At 42.3% G+C, this 18570-nt stretch overlaps 1 protein-coding gene across 2 annotated transcripts in view; it reads left to right on the top strand.

The window, feature by feature from the left end:
- Positions 1-18570, top strand: part of ric1 (RIC1 homolog, RAB6A GEF complex partner 1) — a 41175-nt gene that overhangs the window by 18943 nt on the left and 3662 nt on the right. For both annotated transcript variants that reach the window (XM_088319657.1, XM_088319656.1), the window contains exons 9-26: positions 62-206; positions 286-334; positions 401-565; positions 633-875; positions 2262-2300; positions 2396-2506; positions 2679-2768; positions 2850-3010; positions 4816-4954; positions 5029-5145; positions 6006-6413; positions 7485-7796; positions 9260-9418; positions 9493-9629; positions 11378-11658; positions 13290-13502; positions 15206-15383; positions 15967-16155. In XM_088319657.1, the coding sequence (XP_088175783.1) occupies positions 62-206; positions 286-334; positions 401-565; positions 633-875; positions 2262-2300; positions 2396-2506; positions 2679-2768; positions 2850-3010; positions 4816-4954; positions 5029-5145; positions 6006-6413; positions 7485-7796; positions 9260-9418; positions 9493-9629; positions 11378-11658; positions 13290-13502; positions 15206-15383; positions 15967-16155 (3136 nt within the window). The remainder of the gene's footprint in view (positions 1-61; positions 207-285; positions 335-400; positions 566-632; positions 876-2261; positions 2301-2395; positions 2507-2678; positions 2769-2849; positions 3011-4815; positions 4955-5028; positions 5146-6005; positions 6414-7484; positions 7797-9259; positions 9419-9492; positions 9630-11377; positions 11659-13289; positions 13503-15205; positions 15384-15966; positions 16156-18570) is intronic.

Here is an 18570-nt window from a genome sequence, read left to right as displayed (position 1 = left end):
GATCAATTTGACACTGCCTCATTAGGTTTATCCCCCATACGTTTTTTAAAATTATTTCCAGACATCTACAACAAGACGGGTCCAGTGAAGCTCATCTGCTGGTCGCCTGACTATAGTGTGGCCATGGTGACGTGGGAGTGTGGCGGCCTTTCCCTTTGGAGCGTGTTTGGCGCCCAGCTCATCTGCACGCTAGGGGAAGACTTTGCGTGGGTGAACTTGCATGAACTAAAAAAAATCAAACCAAAACAGAATTTTGAACGTGTGTATTTTTTTTGCTTGGTGCAGATACCGATCAGATGGCACTAAGAAAGATCCCCTGAAAATCAGCTCCATGGTTTGTTTGATTTCTAATTTCTTTGTTTACTTATTTTATTTTTAACGATGATGAATTGTGTTGCAGAGTTGGGGAGCGGAGGGCTACCACCTGTGGGTGCTGCCCACCAGACAGACGAGGAGAACACAGGAAGATGAAGCGGGGATGACCTCTCCCCCTCAGCCGTCCCCTCAGTCCGGCATTTTGCAATTCCACTTTATTAAAAGTGCCCTCACCGTCAACCCCTGCACGGTGAGGTCACAATTTCGGATCTTGACCGGACACAGGACTGAAGTCCGCCCCGTCTCTTGTTTTTCAGAGTAACCAGGAGCAAGTTCTATTGCACGGCGAGGACCGCCTGTATTTGACGTGCGGCGACTCGGGACAAGCCCACAGCAGCTCGGAAACGCAACAGCAGCACGGGCGCTTGAACCTTCGTGATGACAGCCCCCTTCACCATCACCTCCATCGGCATCATCATCATCACCACCATCACATCAACTCCCCCCTATCTCAGGGACTCAGCACTTTACTGGGACACAAGCACTGGCACGTGGTCCAGGTAGGGTTTCTTTTTTATGCCTCAGAATACAAATAATATTTTCAACTATCTGATTCGTATGTTATCACCAGGTTGTAACTATTAGAATTAGAGTTAAGATGGGGTCTGTCAACCAACCAGTGAAACATCCGCCTTGTGTATGTGTACTGAGTGATTCACACATATACGTTATAGGGCTATTTTTAAAGGAATTTTGGAAGAATTGATCATGTATTTAAAGGTGGGGTGCGTAGTTTGAGCTGTCCCTTAAAGTTTAAACTCAAATATTCTCTCTATTAAGTATGTGTTAACAATGCCCAACTGAGTTCAAAGAGCCTTTATATTTTTTTTTCCCACCGCACCTATCTGCTTTTATCTTACTTTTGTTATCAGTGTGCTGGCCACAGAGCACATTAGGCTAGAGGCGAGGGGATGAGGAGTGTGATTTTAGGTTTTACGCGCGTGCTGGCGTTTTTCTTTTGTTCTATGATGAAAAATGTGAAAGAAAATGACAGTTCAAAAACAGTCAAAATGCCAACCCAAACCCCAAGGAAGATGAAAAGATGAATTTATTCGCGCGCATCAAAGAGACACACATATGTGCACGAGTCATACAAGCAGCTTGACAGAGGTTGCAATGGTGATCTAAGCCAAAAGATGGCGTCAGCGAGTAGAATATTTTGAAGTTACAGACACCACTTTTACCTGCAAAGCACTATCACCAGGCGATTTTTCGCCCGAAAAAAGGAATTAACATGATTATCAGAATGTTGCTCTCTTCTGCATTTATTTGTATGTCAAGGAGTCTCATGTCCCCGGAATGAGTGGGTCAAAAATCATGCTCCTAATTTCCTCCTTTTAAATTTTTTTTTTTAGGCACTGTGTTTTCAAAATCAATTTTCATGTTTTTATGTTGTTTCTCTGTTTTTCTATACAGTTTTGTTACTCATACCACAGTTGAAAAATAAAGAAAACCACTCTAATTTATTGTATGTTTTCATATTTTGATCCATTTTATACGACGAGTAGTGTTTTTTTTGGTACAAAAGTGGTGCTGTTATTTTTTTGAGCTAAAGTGTTACAGCGTTAAAGACACGGATCATGTCAATGTTTTTTCATGCTAGTTAGAAGTCAAATTTCCCTAAAAAATCCCAATGAGCCATCACTGGTATGAGCTATTTTCAGGGCCCATCTGTAGGTCCACATTGTTGACCCTTGATATAAATAAAGTCTTTATTACATTTATAGAAAGTCTCTGCATTGTACTTTTTTTAAGAGCTACTGCCACCTACAGTAGTGAATGCATTATTACATTGGCGTACATATCACAAACTGTCTTATACCTCCCTAAAGTCCAACCAAAAATATTGAACATTCCATTTTATCTGATTTTATTTTTCCCCTTAGATTCATAGCACATACTTGGAGAGCAACTGGCCTATTCGGGTATGTATTATAGATAACATTTGTAAGCAATTAAAAAAAAAAAAGAAACGCATAACAAATATATGGACCATGTCGTCTTTTATAATTTGGGGCAGTTTGCTGCCATAGATACAGCAGGTCAGTGCATGGCTGTAGCAGGAAGGCGAGGATTTGCACACTACTCTTTATATTCCAGGAAGTGGAAACTGTTTGGAAACATCACTCAGGTACCTGTGACTTTAAAACTATTTTTTTAAAGCATTTTTGTTTTTTTCTTTCCGGAATTACACTTATATTATACATACTCAGACCTGCTCTCATAATAAAATGTTTTTCTCGTAACTACAACATGAATTGGTTATTAATCATGGCAGTGAATGAGTTAAATGCAACCAATAGGAGCAGAACATGACAGTGACGGGCGGTCTGGCTTGGTGGAACGACTTTGTCGTAGTGGCCTGCTACAATTTCATTGACCAGCAAGAGCAGGTAACACCTGGCCGTCACCGCTTTTAATGTCGTCCACCAAATCACGAAGGGTCTGATTTATGTTCCTTTCCTGCCATTCAGTTAAGGCTTTATCAGCGCTCTTCAAACCTGGACAACTCCTTTGCGTCGGTGACCAAACTGCACTCAGACACGCTGCTGCTCAACGTTTTCCGGGACATGGTTATCCTGTTCCGAGCTGACTGCTCCATTTGCCTTTACAGTATCGAGAGAAAGAGCGACAGGTAGGAGATGTTGTCGCTGATGCTGAGTTTACACAATTTTATTGATTTTTTTTTACTTCTATGTGTGAACAGTAAACACCTCTCTCCCCAAAATGTATGTAAATACCAAAACATACAGTACTTACCCAATTAGAAACACATCTGTCTTTATTTATTATGATGTTATTTATTTTCAGGTAAATGAAGTCAAGGTAACATCATCTTGTCCAAGTATTTATTCGTATCTTGCGCACATTTAATTTTTTTTTACCTAAATGACAACTCAAAGTTTGGGTGCGCGTCACATGAGGTTTTATCGTTTTTGTATAATGATTGATTAGTCAAGAAATTTCACTGATCACAATCACATAACATTGGATGCAAGGGGAATCGAACCCAGTTCTTAGTGGTGAAAGCCCCAAATCCTAACCACAGAAACACCATTGATATAGATGACATACAAAAAGTCAGTAGGTTTTATCTCCTTAGCTCACTATTTTTAGTTACTCTGCCATGTTACAGTATAAAGAAAACAAAGATATCAATTAAAGCCACAAAAGCATGATGAAGGAAAAGACTCCTTGGTTTATCTGATGGTGAATCGGAGTTTGAATGACATGAAATAAATACTTAGTACATTTGATGTTGGTATTGTGTTCATAGTTTACGTTGTCAGTAAATTACATTAATTAATTAATTACATCCACTACACAGCATCTTCTCCAGACAGAAGAGCAGCTTCAGCAACAGACTGCTGTCACAGTCTTGTTCCACGGACAGACTGAGGAGATCATTTCTCCTTCATGCCATGAGGCTCTTTAACTCCACCTGGGGGAGTAAAAGCCCACAGTAAACCCCAACCCTACATTTGCATGTTACCATATTATTATTACAGTGGATATTTTCCGTAGCACTATTTAAATACTCTATATCAACACGTTATATTTGGTATTTTTGTATTTTATATCTTTAATTTTATTTTTTAACACAAGGATACTGCGGGAAGTGTGAATTTCCCTACGGGGATGAAAAAAGTATCTATCTAATTATTTCAATCATGGCGCCATGTCCACGACCTTTGTATCTTGCAAAGCTTAGAAAAGAAGAATAGTATTTCTTGTCATCGTACCATGTGAAATGCACAACGAAATTAACACTCGTCTATGGTACAGTGAATAAAAACAGTGTAATGATGAGATAAAATCCAATGCTTTTCCATACTATCACTAGTGGTCCAGCGTTTACGATTCTGTGCACTCACCTGGCAACCTGCGTTCGAATCCCGGTGAATCCAACCGCAAAGTTTGAGCTGAGAAAAAGCTAAACAAGTCTTTTTACTGATTTTCAATGAAAAACTAGGGGTGCACGTTATACACAAATACAGTGTAATTGCTGAGGTTTAAGCTTTTGAGAGGAGTGTTTTTTTCCCGCCATCTGTACCTTGATTACAATTTAATGAGATGCACCTAATTTTTATTTAATGCACCCAGACCAAATTTGGACTGATATTTGAGCCACATTTCTGAGTGTATATACAAGATAAACACCCATCTGTATGTTTGTTCCAAACAAAATGACGCAGGCTGTTTAGTATTAAAGTAACCAATTTTGGGGGGTCCTATTCCAAGGAAAATATTTATTTTTGCTGAATTGTTTTGCACAAAAGTTAAACATTATACAACGTTTGCAGTCGCTTGTTTCTGCAAAGCAACACAGGACATTGAGTCAAATCAACTCAAATATTGAGTAGCCATATTTTACCCAAAAGGTATTATTATAATTAATTTTACTCAATTCTATTAAGCGTGCGTGATGTTATGTTTCAGTCCCAACCCGTCAGTCAGTGTAGAGCTGCTGCAGGAGGTTTCCATGTCCCGCTACATCCCTCACCCCGCACTGGTGGTTTCCGTCACACTCACCTCGGTGCGCACCGAAACAGGCATCACGCTGAAAGCCCCGCAGCAGGTGATTTACTCAACACCACACACACAGTGAAGTACAGTTCTGTTTTAGTCATTTTTCTGTGGCGGTGCACTCAGGCCTGCATGGCAGAGAGCATCATGTTAAATCTGGCTGGCCAGCTAATCATGCTACAGAGGGACCGATCCGGGCCACAGGTACGAGAGAAGGAGACGCCTGGTAACAACAGAAAGCTGGTGAGAACTTTCTTTTTCTCACTAACTCAGATATAAAGTACATTTCCTGGACATAAGGTACACAAAAAGAAACTGATTTGCCCCAAAATTTAAAAGTGTGCCTTATAACCAGGTGCACCTTGTACCGTGGAGTATTATGGATGAGAATGGAAATACATACAGTAAACATAGGTTTGCGTAACCGTACAAGGTTTTATGCAATGATGGATCACACCAATAAACATCGCTCATATAAATTGCAAATCATTGTTTGCAACAGGAACTGAACCCGGGTAGTGACGGTGAGTGTGCTGAAACTTTACCAAGACACCACCGGAGAGGTACAAATGACACACGACGAGGTATTAGACCGTATCTTCTTACTACACTATTTTTACTCAGGTGCCCGGAACACTGATTTGCATAGAGCATTCTGAGAGTTTAAACAGTCACTTTTCTTCTTCACAGATGAATGTTAGAAAATTGAGAAAGCCTTTCAACAAAATACTATACACGCTCTTACATAAACATACATATTTAACCATCAGAATGCACTATACAAATCAGTGTTGAGGCACTGTGAATAGAAATAGTGTCATCATGGAATAAGCTCTTAATTCCTTTTCATATGTCATCCGTACCAAGGGTGGTAAGTAAAGTAAGGTGCCTGGCTGTCACTGGTACCGTTGGTTTCGATCCACATTATATGCAATGTTTTGCGCTTTTGGTCAGCGACACACGGAAGCTCTTGCTGCAATCTTAATTTCATGCGCCTTATAATCCAGTGCGCTTTATAGTGCGGGAAATACTCTAATCAAGCAGAATGAAAGTCAGCTTTCTTGCCTAAAATGTGGTTTCTCTTTGTATCCCTCCTTGCACAGTTACCATTCTGTCCACCAGTGGTGCTGGCACAGTGCGTTGAGAACGTTTGGACTACCTGTCGCTCAGACAGGAAGAAGCGCCACCTGCTGGAGGCCCTGTGGCTGTCCTGCGGAGAGGCCGGAATGAAAGTGTGGCTGCCTCTGTTTCCCCGGGATCACCGAAAGCCCCACTCTTTCCTTTCGCGACGCATCATGCTCCCGTTCCACATTAACATCTACCCGCTGGCCGTTCTCTTCGAGGACGCTCTTGTACTGGGCGCCACCAATGAGACGGCGCTTTACGATGGGCTGCAGGGCTCAGCCGAGCCGCTGGAGGCGCTCTTTCCTTTCTGCACTGTGGAGAGGACCTCGCAGATTTACCTGCATCACATCCTCAGGCAGCTGCTGGTTCGCAACCTAGGGGAGCAGGTACGTAGGAAAACCCCACACAATTCGATGATACACATCAAATTTTTTTTACAAGACATCCTGGATCTTAGGGGTGTCAAAACTCATGTTAGCTCTGAGGCCATATGGCAGAAAAAAACGTTTTCACGGGAGCCGGATCTGGTAAGTTATTAGCATAAAAAGTGTGCCTGAGCTGCAGGGCTGTGAGGGTCTTTTCGGAGGCTCAATTAAATTATGATTCAAAGATGTAAGATTTCGTTTTAAAATTATTATTTTTTTCCTTCATTAAGATTTAATCTTGTGTAGGACGTAATGTCATCACCACAAATTGTATTTTTCTACAGAAATATGAAAGCCACAAATCATGCAATGTGTAATGTATTTTGTGATATACAAGATTTTGGAAGATAGTTTTTCCCCAGTGCTTTAGGATCTAATCTCATTATTTTCACACAAATGTATTTATACATTTGTTTGAAAAGCAAAATTAAAATGTAATTTCCTTCCCTTACACTTTATTCAATTTAGATAAAGTCGTGCAGACTGGAAAGTGAAAAAGATAGCATAAGAACACTAATTTAATAGATTGATAATAATTGATTTGAAAATATTTCTGATTTTTTTTATTAAAAGGGTTTATCTGAGTATGGAAACCTTGCAGTTAATTTTTTTTATCTATTATAGAAAGAAGCTAAAGCTTATTTAAACTTCTACAAAACACAAAGGTTCCATCTATACATTGTATTGCCTAAGCGTGTTTGTGTCTTTTACTTCAAGTAAAATAACATTATGGTCTGTTTCCTCAGTGTTCTCTGGTTGATTTATGATAGTCAGTTAACACAACTAACACTGGGTGCTTTGGTTGTGGCGCTTGGATTTGGTTGACATTCATTGGACATACAGTATTTAAAACAGCAGGTCATTGTGGTATATTTTTCTCCTGTGCTTCTTTCAGCATTGTCTTGCAGGCCACTTCAAATTATCTGGCAGGCCACATAAAATGACGTGGCGGGGTGTATTTGGCCCACGAGCCATAAGTTTGAGACTGTGTCCTAAATGAATTGAACTAACCTTGTTGCTCCCATTTCACAGGCGTTGATGCTAGCTCAGTCCTGCGCCTCCCTGCCATACTTCCCCCATGTCATGGAGCTGATGGTGCACGTCGTGCTTGAGGAAGAGGCCACGTCGAGGGAGCCCATCCCCGACCCGCTGCTGCCCACCGTGGCCAAGTTCATCACAGAGTTCCCCCTTTTCCTTCAGACCATCGTGCACTGCGCCCGCAAGACTGAATACGCCCTGTGGAATTACCTGTTCGCTGCTGTAGGGAACCCCAAAGATCTTTTTGAAGAATGCCTCATGGCTCAAGATCTGGACACAGCCGCCTCCTACTTGATCATACTGCAGGTGTGAAAAGCAATTAGAAGAATATTTATTTGCTGCTGTATTCATTGCAATATAATTGTAAATCGTATGGGGGACTATGAGGCGCACCCAAAAACCACAAATTGGCCAGAGATTTCAATGTGCGCCTTGTAATCCGGTGTGCATTAGGTGCAGACAAAATTGGAAATGCGTTACCATATTGCTGTTAGTATGGATCAGTTTGTAAATGCTACCACTGAGTACTGAGCATGGTGGTGCAGTGGTTAGCACGTGTGCGGCACAGTTCTGAGGTCATGAGATTGAACCTTACTGTGTGGAGTTTGCATGTTCTCCCCGTGCTTGCGTGGGTTTCCTCCCACATTCCAAAAACATGCATGTCAGGTTAATTGGCCGGTCCAAATTGTCGCTAGGTGTGAATGAGCAAGCAAATTGTCTGTCCCTGTGTGCCCTACGACTGGCTGCCAACCAGTTCGGGGTGTCCCCTGCCCACTGCCCGAAGATAGCTGGGATGGGCTCCAGCGCCCCCGCGACACTACTGAGGATAAGCGGTGCTGATAATGGATGGAGGGAGTACATTTGTATAACAATAGTAGCATCTGGAGTCCTTATCACCAGGCTGTTGGGGACATGGATGTTTGTTTGCAATTGCAAATCTGTGAATGCAGAAATCAAACTCAAAATGTGATGGTGAGAGGGCTGACTCCTATCCACTGGATCCTTAGGGATACAAACAAGTCATGAAAAGGCATTAGGTCTTAACTCATCACACTTTCAATCACTATGCCACATATGCTCATACTAAGCCTTTTAAGAGAAAAATGTTTTGAACACACGTGCCTTTGCGTTTATTTATGTCTTTCAGGACAACTGAAATAATGCCGTTCTCTTTATTTTGTTCAGAAAGACCGTATTACCTTCCTAAATCCCTTTCTCGTCATTTACTTCAGAATTGTTTGTTTGAATCAGATTTTCCACTGTCAGGCATAATGTCTGACAATATTCTCGCAGTTAGGCCTTTTCATGTGTGGTCGGTATTCCTAGTGTTGTAGTGGATAGGATCATGCACATATTACGCCGCAATCAGGATTCGATTTCCCGTTGCAGCCATTGTGATGCAATTGTATGCAGATGTGATCAGTGGTAGATTCCGACTGATGAAGCATTTACTTTTTGAGCCTAGCCCATACGGTTGTATTTCCATGCGCCTTATAGTACGGTGTGCCTCATATATGAAAAACGTACAGTATAACAAAAGACTATTTTTTTTCGGGGTGTGCCTTACAATGTGGTGCACCTCATAGAGAGGAAAATACAGTAACTTTTTTTTACGTTTGTTTTTTTGACATTTAAAGGCATCAACGGGGAGTAAATGAATGATGCCAATGACCTCTATGTTTTAAACGGCAGTCAAAGAGTCTAAAGCTATTGTGCTCTATCCGTAACATTTAAAAGAGACTGATATTTGCATCCCTCGCCCTCAATAGAACATGGAGGTCCCGGCTGTGAGCAGGCAACATGCCACCCTCCTCTTCAACACCGCGTTGGAGCAGGGCAAGTGGGACCTTTGCCGTCACATGATCCGCTTCCTCAAAGCCATTGGCTCTGGGGAGATGGAGACCCCGCCCCCGACGCCCACCACACAGGTACGAACGGAACCATTGAAGTATGTGTCCAGTCCTAACAACTGGTTTAATATATGTATATTTTTTTTGTATAGGAGCCCAGTTCGACTGGAGGCTTCGAGTTTTTCCGAAATCGCAGCATCAGTTTGTCCCAGTCTGCAGATTCGGTGACCACAGGCAAATTCAGCCTGCAGAAAACCTTCAGCATGCCGGCCGGACCTTCCACCAAAGGGTAAAAAAGAACCTCAGAACAATCTTGAGTTAACTCTAGAATAATTTTGCAACATCTTACACAGAGGTCACCCTTTTTAAACTGATAAGTGTAAAGGGCTACATATGCATTTCTAAAATAACAACTTACCATGTTATTACTATGTGGTTGGAATGTTATTACCAGGTTGTAATTATTAAAAGTTCAGGTAAAGTTCAGTCAACCACTAAAATATCATGCCAGTTAGAAATCAAATTTGCTAGAAAAAAATCACCCAAAAAACATCACCCGTGTGCTGTTTTCAGAACTTGTCCAAACTACTCAGGTGTTTTTAGGGGCCTACCATCTGGCCACAGGCGCCACATTTGAGACCCCCATTGAAAATATCCAATGTAGGGTTAAAATAAGCTCCGTCAACCACTAATACATTAGGCTTGTATAAGGGCACTGAAGTATTCATATTCACTGTATTCCATACTGTATTTCCCTTAACACGGAAAATGTCCCCGGTTTGAAACTGGCTGGAAACATATGTTGGCCTGGAGAGGGATGGGCGCCACCAGGCTGTACTATCCCAAGACGCACTATGGAAATCGGTGCCCCCACGACGTTAGTGGTTAAGGGAATCAACCAACCATACTGATTATAGGCTATTTGGAAATCATTTTTTTAAGAATCAATCATGTATTTAAAGACACTGATCATGTCAATTATGGTTCATGTTAGTTAGAAATCAAAATGGGTGTTGAACTATTTTCGGGTTCTTTCCGCAGGGTTTTCTGGTTTCTTACTTAACTACATTTTTTTAAACTGTGACCCCAACCAGCTCGGTGGCCTTACGGGTAGGGCGCCCGAGACTGGGAGGATGCTGGTTCCAGCCTCAGCCGGGTCATACCTAAGACTTAAAACATTGGTACCCATTGCCTCCCTGCTTGGCGCCCGGCATTCGGGGTTGGAATTGGGGGGTTTGGTCACCTAATGACTCCCAAAACTTCAGTTGGGTTCAAATGGTCACATGAGAATCTCACTGTTAGAATCTGGATAACATTAAAACTGAAAATTGAGACTGTGAAAAAAATAATATTGTTGTGTCTCTGCTGTGATATTGCAGCAGAGCCATCAACCCAGTCCCTAAGCACTACATTGTAAATATTTTTGCTTATTTATTCTGGCTGTCTTTTTCTTATTATCCTTAAGAGTCTTTATTATATGTTTAGCCCACAGTGCCATGTCTAATCTTGTTGCATACAATGCTTCAACACGTTGATATAGATGACAACAAAAATGATTCTATTACAGTAGGTTTTGCAGCTAGCGGCCGCATCAGCAAAACTATGCTCTAAATCCAGGCTGGAGACTGACAGGAGATCTAACTAAAATATCTCTCAGATTGTTAAGAATAAGTCCCTTGATACACCCTAGTGGCATGCAGGTACATATTTTTTTTTACATTTTCATGTTTTTTTTGTATTTTCAATCAAAGAGAGGGCATTGAAAAATAAACACTTGGGAGCTTAAATGTCCCTTGTGTGTGAGATCCGTGAGTGAGGGAGAGATTGTCCTAAGGGTTGGAGGGAATAGATAAATGAAAAACTACTTCTTTATGGAGAGGTCTGATGCCACTGAACATTCTGGTACTCGAAAATATCGTAAATAGTTATCGCACTTTTTACGTCCCAACAATGTACACTGACAAGCGTGTCAAGAGTGTTAAATGATGTCTCATTACTCCAACTAACATGCTCAAATGATTCTTCTTCCCCTGTCAGACGCGATGGCGACTGCGCCGAGAACATGTACATTGACATGATGCTGTGGCGCCACGCCCGCCGCCTCCTGGAGCAGGTTCGACTCCGTGACCTGGGCTGTTTCTCAGCCCAGTTGGGTTTTGAGCTGATCGGCTGGCTGTGCCGCGAACGCAACCGCGTGGCCCGCGTGGACGACTACGTCTCGGCACTCAAGAGACTCCACAAGGACTTCCTTTGGCCCTTCCCGGTCGTCCCTGTTGCCAACCTCAGCTCGCCACTGAAAAACGGACGGTGTCGCGCCGGTGAGATACACCTCCTTGGAAGAGTTGGCTTAAGTGATATTTTGGGGGATTAGAAAATAAGATTGTGCAGCCAGTTTAGACTTACAGGTTAGTGTTAGTGTTTTTGGGGTGGCTGTAGCTCAGGAGGGTAGAGTGATCGTTTTGGGATTAAGGGACCCCAGTTCGAATCCCGGCTTGTCCGTGTTACATGTCGAAGTGTCCTTGGGTAAGACACTGAACCCCTAATACCCCCAATAAGCAGGTTAGCGCCTTACATGGCTGCAAGGCCGCTATTGGGAAATGTGAAGCACAATGTAAAGCGCTCTGGGAAGTCATTGACTTGAAAAGCGCTATATAAATGCAGATCATTTCATTTTTAAGTGAGGCGGCAGTAGCTCAGGAGGTAGAGCGCTCGTCTAGGGATCAAGGGATCCCAGTTCGAATCCCGGCTCGTCCGTGTTACATGTCGAAGTGTCCTTGGGTAAGACACTGAACCCCTAATACCCCCAATAAGCAGGTTAGCGCCTTACATGGCTGCAAGGCCGCTATTGGGAAATGTGGAGCACATTGTAAAGCGCTTTGGGAAGTCATTGACTTGAAAAGCGCTATATAAATGCAGATCATTTCATTTCATTATTGCAGATAGGTTTGCTATTTTTTTGGTCTTTCAAGTCAAGTCCCATTTATTTGTATAGCCCTTAAACACAAAATGTCTCAAAGGACTCCACAGGCCACAATTACACCATCTCCTGAGCTAAAACCCACATGCAGGCAATGAAAAAATCACCAAACAAACAGCAATGGCGTTTCCAGGATGACCAGGTTGCAATAGATGTTGCAAGGACATCAACGGGCAATACACATACTTCATCAACATGAACTATTTCTAATAACGGAAAGTCCAGTTTACAGCTTGGTGTTACAAAATCTTGACCGATGCTGTAGGCTCTAGACAATGGCGAACTGTGGGGTCTAAGACGCAGACCACTGACGTGTGGGAGAGCTATAAATTGGCTAACGGTCGAAAATACACCAGGCAAGAGACTTGTTACGTTTTTTAAACAGCTGCAGCCGAGGAGCAAGAAGCAGAGGGGACAAGCAACTCACTCGTCCACACTTACTCACTCTCGCTCACCCCCCGTGTGTGTCTGTGTTTTATCGAAATCACAAGACACGGAAAAGCACTGGTATGTTGAAACAAAGACAAAAGACCACCCCCCTGGAAAAGTACCTATACCTTTAAACAAAGACAGGAAGACTAAGAAACGGCCAAAAGGAACATCAAACTGATTAGAAATACACACCTTGAGCAAATACGTTTAAGCCTACATTACACGAACATCTGGTCCAAGTGTCAAAAGTGTGAGGTCAACATCATTCATATGCTATTGAATGTAAGTGTGTTTGAAGCCAAGATTTGAACACTCCCACTGAGGTTGCAGATCAAATCTCAGAGGGCAGAGCATTCCACAGCACCGGGGCCTGAATGGAGAGCGCTCTCAAACCTGTGGATTTCTTCTTGGCTCTTGGAATCACTAGTAAACCAGCATATTCCGAGCAAATGCTTCTTGTGATTAAGGGCCATACAAATAAACTTAACTTAAACAGATTTACAGTATGTCTCAGTTTCTTTTTATTCACTTTTCCTCCAGTCCTCAACACGCGGCTCCTCAAGTCGCGATCGGCAGACAGTCTGCTGAACAGCGACATGGACACGGCGCCGCCTCCAGCCGCACCAGCCAATCACGCCTGGATGGACGACCTCAGCCAGAGGAGCAAAGAGGTGGACGCCGCCTCCTCCGTCACGTCCAACCGACCCTCGCCTCAGACGCACGACGCTTTCCTGTCGCTACTCACTAACAAAGGTTTGCAGTCTGTTGCCCACCTCACTTCATTCCATCGACGTCTACAACATTCCAAGGGAGTGAATTACAGTAGATCCCGGGATATGAAATGAATCCGTTTCCTTAAAGGGATGCCCAAATTCTAAAACATACAAACCATGAGATAATAGTACATGATTTTGGCATAACAGCTATATATATTTTATTGGTATACTCCAATTATTTTCATTTTGAAGACCACCTGTCCCGTCTTCGACTTCCTGAGCTGTGATGTCATGTAAGGAACACCAGCACTCTAGCAAGCCAGTCAGTTTACGTGTTAATTAGTAGAGAGGTAGTTTTGGTACAACAAATGGCAAAAATAACACACAGAGAGCTAACAGCGAACAGAGATAACTCTTTCTATGTCTCTTTTTCGCTCTTTTTTAAAATTTTCTATCTCTTTTTCTCTTTATCATCTTTCTAGCTCTCTTATTTTGTTTGTCTCAAGCTCTCTCTGTCTTTTTCTATTTCTGTCTCTCTCCTTTTTTTCTCTCCCTTTGTCTCTTATGCTCTTTCTATCAGTCTCTTTTTCTCTTCTTTCTTCCTTTCTCTCGTTGTGTTCTCTTTATCTCTCTTTCCCTCTGTTTTTCTCTCTATCCCTTTTGTTATATATTTCACTCTTGCTATTTCTCTCTTTCCCTTTCTGTCTCTGTCTTTCTGTTGCAAGTTCTTTCTCTAATCATTTCTATTTCTTTTTCTCTTTATTTCCCTCTCTTTCTCCCTCTCTCGCTCATTCTCACTCTCTCTCTTTCTCTCTCCATTCTGCTTTCTATCTCTCTTTTGTCCCTCTCTCCTTCTTTCTTTCACTTTTATCCGATATTCCGGCCCCTGTGAAAATGTTTTTTCTTCCACATGGCAGCCGAGCAAAAATAGGTTTGACACCCCTGTTGTATATAATGAAGTAACATTAGGAATAAATATAGATGTAAAAAAATGACATTTAATGACGTGACATAACTTGAGCTGGTACAATGGAGCTAGTGGGTGGATGGAGATGGGGAGAAGACGGTGGAACAAATGATTGAAAACTTCGACGTGTGATGATTGTCATGCACTTAGTTAGATGACTTTGTTGCTCTAGTTACCACTCTTATTGCTGTTTGGTTATGGGCATGCAACTTAGCAAAGGTAGCAATGCTTGTGCTTTGTTAGAAATTTGGGAGAACCGCAAATTTCATTTCCATGGTTATCATGTTTCTGCTTCCTTTTTAGCATCACTGTAAGCCTTAGAACCATTCGGCCAATAAATACAGTATAAAAACACAGTAGTTATACTATATAATACAAAGTATTGCTGATTCGCAAATTCTTTAAGAAGCACACAAGATTCTTAACTGAATGAAAACAAAGGCATCGTGGAAGGTAATTCAGCCAGTAGCGTATCAGGACTTTCATGATATTGTGACGCAGACAAGTATTTTCTATAACGTTGACCAATACTAGACAAGTATCTTCACCCAGCATATGTAGAAACATTGCATAGTTTCAATTTTATAAGTATTTTGATTCAAAATAAATTGATGCTGATTTCGTATAGTGGAGAAAATCCATTAAAAAGGGGCTGAAAAGTGATCTTGTTCCACGGGGTCCCGGGCTTCTACTGTAGTTCATGCCAATGACGTCTTGACTTGTCATTAACATTAAAAAAGTCTCCCCGTCCTGTGTTTTGATGCACCATCTAGTGGAGGAATACAGTATGGGCTCAGCCACAGACCTGACAGAAAGCAGCTCGCTGGTGGACGGCGATTGGACGATGGTGGACGAGAACTCGTCCACCCTGAGCCTTAGCCAGGCTGAGCTGGAGCACATTTCCATGGAGCTGGCCAATAAGGGGCCGCACAAGTCGCAGGTGCAACTCAGGTAAGCAGGAGGAGACGCCCGGGGGACCACCTGAGTTGTAGAGGTAAGCTCGGGCCTAAAGAAGCCCGAACCCGCCCAAGTCCGACAAATTAACATGATTTGAGGGACCGAGCCCGAAGAAAACTCTTTTCCTATTTTTTTGGGTGAATACTTTTTTGTTATTTGTGAGGAGGAGGTGGTCTTCTCTCTCACTGGGTTTTAAAAATAAAAGGATCCACCTTAGTTGATTTTAGTTTATTTTTCTTTGTGAAGGATCTGCTCTCTGCATCGATTCCGTCCTCTTTTTGCACAACGCAGCCCATGGACGGGGACGCGCCAAATCATGTGGATGTGAAATACATTGCGCAAAAGGGGTACGGAATCAACTGCGCGGATTTTCCACAAAGAAAAACAATCTAGGAATAATGATGGACGTGCGCCAAGTTTAGATAATTTATAAATAGTCAGAAAGAGAGAAGCCGGGCTTGAACCCAATGTAATGATTGACATTTTAGGCCCGCCCCCTAATTTCCGCTCTGGTCGGGTTCATGCTCGGCCTCAAGATCTTACCTCCACACAGTTGGTTTAAACGCGGTCCTTTCAGGTACCTTCTGCACGTCTTCATGGAAGCGGGCTGCCTGGAATGGTGCGTCATCATCGGGTTGATCCTGCGCGACGCCAACGTTATCAAGCAGGTTGTCGGGTACCTAGCCAGCCCTGAAGTTCCCACAGAAACGGTGCAGAGCGTTCGCAGTGGCTTGTTGGCAGTGGACGCTTGGACCTCGACTGATTGGTAAATGTTTGCTTACCTCTGGGTTAGGGGGGCTTTATTTTTGTTGCTTCTGTCTGTTATTTACTTTTTGATTCCTCAATCAATTTAAGTACTAGGGTCGAACTTACCTTGAGATGATGTCCTTACCGACATAACAAAATAACAACTATTGATAAGCAAATAAAAATAGAATTGCAGTCGAATGCATTATCTTTATTTTCATTTATCAAAAGTATAACAAAATTGGAGGGCTTCTCCTTTCAGAGTAAGAAAGCGATGTAGATAGCGACTGACTAGCTACACGCTAGCATCAGGTATCCTCGAACTGAGTCAGTTTTCCGCGATGGTTAAAAAAAAAGTGTCCTGAATATAGCGGTTTGTAGCTCCAGGTTATCTGTTTCATAGGTAATGGATCTGGCGTCGGGGGTATGCAGGCTCTGGGTGGCTTGAGAGAGTTGTTAATCGTAGCAGCAGGCCTGACCTGAAGACTCGCTATTGATTTATCTCCTGATGCCACCTCAGTCGATTCCCGAACACCATTTTCTTTGCGCTGAATTTCCGCAGAGTCTGATTTAATTACTGGAATTCTTTCAAATTTAACAAGCCGCTATAGCTACTAGTTGTGGAGTTTATTTTGGTGGCGCCCACTACGGCTGTTATTCTGGTGTATGCTGTCAGCCAATCACAGTCTCGCACTCAGACAGTCACCCCCACCCACACTGGCCTCTGATTGGCCGGAACTGTTAAAACCAATAAATGGGGACAATTTTTTTTTAAAGTGCGTGACAATGACTCCGACACACCAGCTCTGGTGGTTTGTCATTATGGTCGCAGCCCAAGAGGACAGCTCTGTTTAGAAAACTCGCTCTTTTGGCTCTGCTTACTAAGAACAGTCGGCTCGTTTGCCTCCTAAACAGCTCCTTAGATTTTTTTTTTTTAAATATATTATCAGTCCTAGAACATTATGCACCAATTTGTTATGTAATTAGTCATTTCACATGTTTTGCATGGAACCCAGCAAAACACATGAAATATAAATTAAGACATCCAAAGATCTACCAAAAATTTGTAAAATAAAAAACAATTTTGTGCTTTTACACACTGATGAGAATTAAAGTCGAACAACAACACAAAATCCCTGAAAATGCAAAATGGTAAATAACTTTGCATTTATAGTTTTCCTAGTCACTGAAGACCTCCGAAAGCACTTTACAATGTGCTTCACACTTACCTATTCACACACCCACTCACACACTCATAGCGGCAGCAGACACCTGCTTATCGGGGATTTACGGGTACACTGTCTGGCCCAAGGACAGTGTGACATTCAACTCGGAGGAGCCGGGATTTGAACCTGCGACCTTGGAATAAAATAATTAAAAATATTAGTTCTTCAGTGCTCTAAATAGATGATAAAATACGAATAATGCGGGCACATATCCTATGAAAAACAGGCAAAGAAATCTGTATTAAAATAAGTCAAACAGAAAGCAAAAGATCAGCAGACTCTAAGATTGAAAGATTGTGTGCACTCTTCTTCGGAGCAATCAATATAATTAAAAGTCCAAAAGTAGGCTCATTTTTCCGTTTTTTATACATACAGTACTTTTTTCATCTTTTGTCTTTTGTATTAAACTCATTTATTAACTAACATCTATAGAGCCGGGCAGCATGGCGGCGCAGTGGTTAGCGCATGTCTGGCACAGTTCTGGGGTCATGAGATCCAACCTCCTGTGTGGAGTTTGCATGTTCTCCCCGTGATTGCGTGGGATTCCTCCGGGCACTACGGTTCCTCCCACATTCCAAAAACATGCACGTCAGGTTAATTGGCCGGTCCAAATTGTCCCTAGGTTTGAATGAGCGAGGGAATTGTCTGTCCCTGTGTGCCCTGTGAGTGTCTTGCAACCAGTTCAGGGTGTCCACTGCCCACTGCCCGAAGATGGGCGGGGAAGGCTCCAGCCACCCCGCGATCCTACTGAGGATCAGTGGTGCAGATAATGAATGAATTCATGAAATTCATAGAGCCCTTTCTTTAGCCAAGCTGCGCGTGGATTGTTAAAGCAGAATGGCAGAATTCGTGTCAGTTTATAGCACCCTATTGACACAAAAAGAGGGTCAAGTCAAGTCACATTTATCTGTGACGCCCTTAATCACAAGATGCCTCAAAGGACTGCACAGTATTACAATTACACCATCGCCTGATCTTAAACCAACATGGGTAAATCATAGATAACAGCTGAAAATAACACAAAGTATATGCTAACAGCAAGATAGCGACTTTATTTTAGTCATTTAAGTCAACAAAAAATGCTTTTATGATTGGCGACGGATTTCTTCCTTTGAAGGTACTGGGGGAAAAAGGAAAAATTGGCCTTGAAAAATTGGCATGATAAAGGTGGACATTAGCTCAGGAGGTAGAGTGCTCGTCTTGGGATC

The sequence above is a fragment of the Urocampus carinirostris genome, chromosome 16 (genome assembly GCF_059441175.1).
Source record: "Urocampus carinirostris isolate Australia breed hairy pipefish chromosome 16, RoL_Ucar_1.0, whole genome shotgun sequence".
NCBI classification, from domain to species: Eukaryota; Metazoa; Chordata; class Actinopteri; order Syngnathiformes; family Syngnathidae; genus Urocampus; species Urocampus carinirostris.
This window is presented reverse-complemented; position numbering and strand designations above follow the sequence as displayed.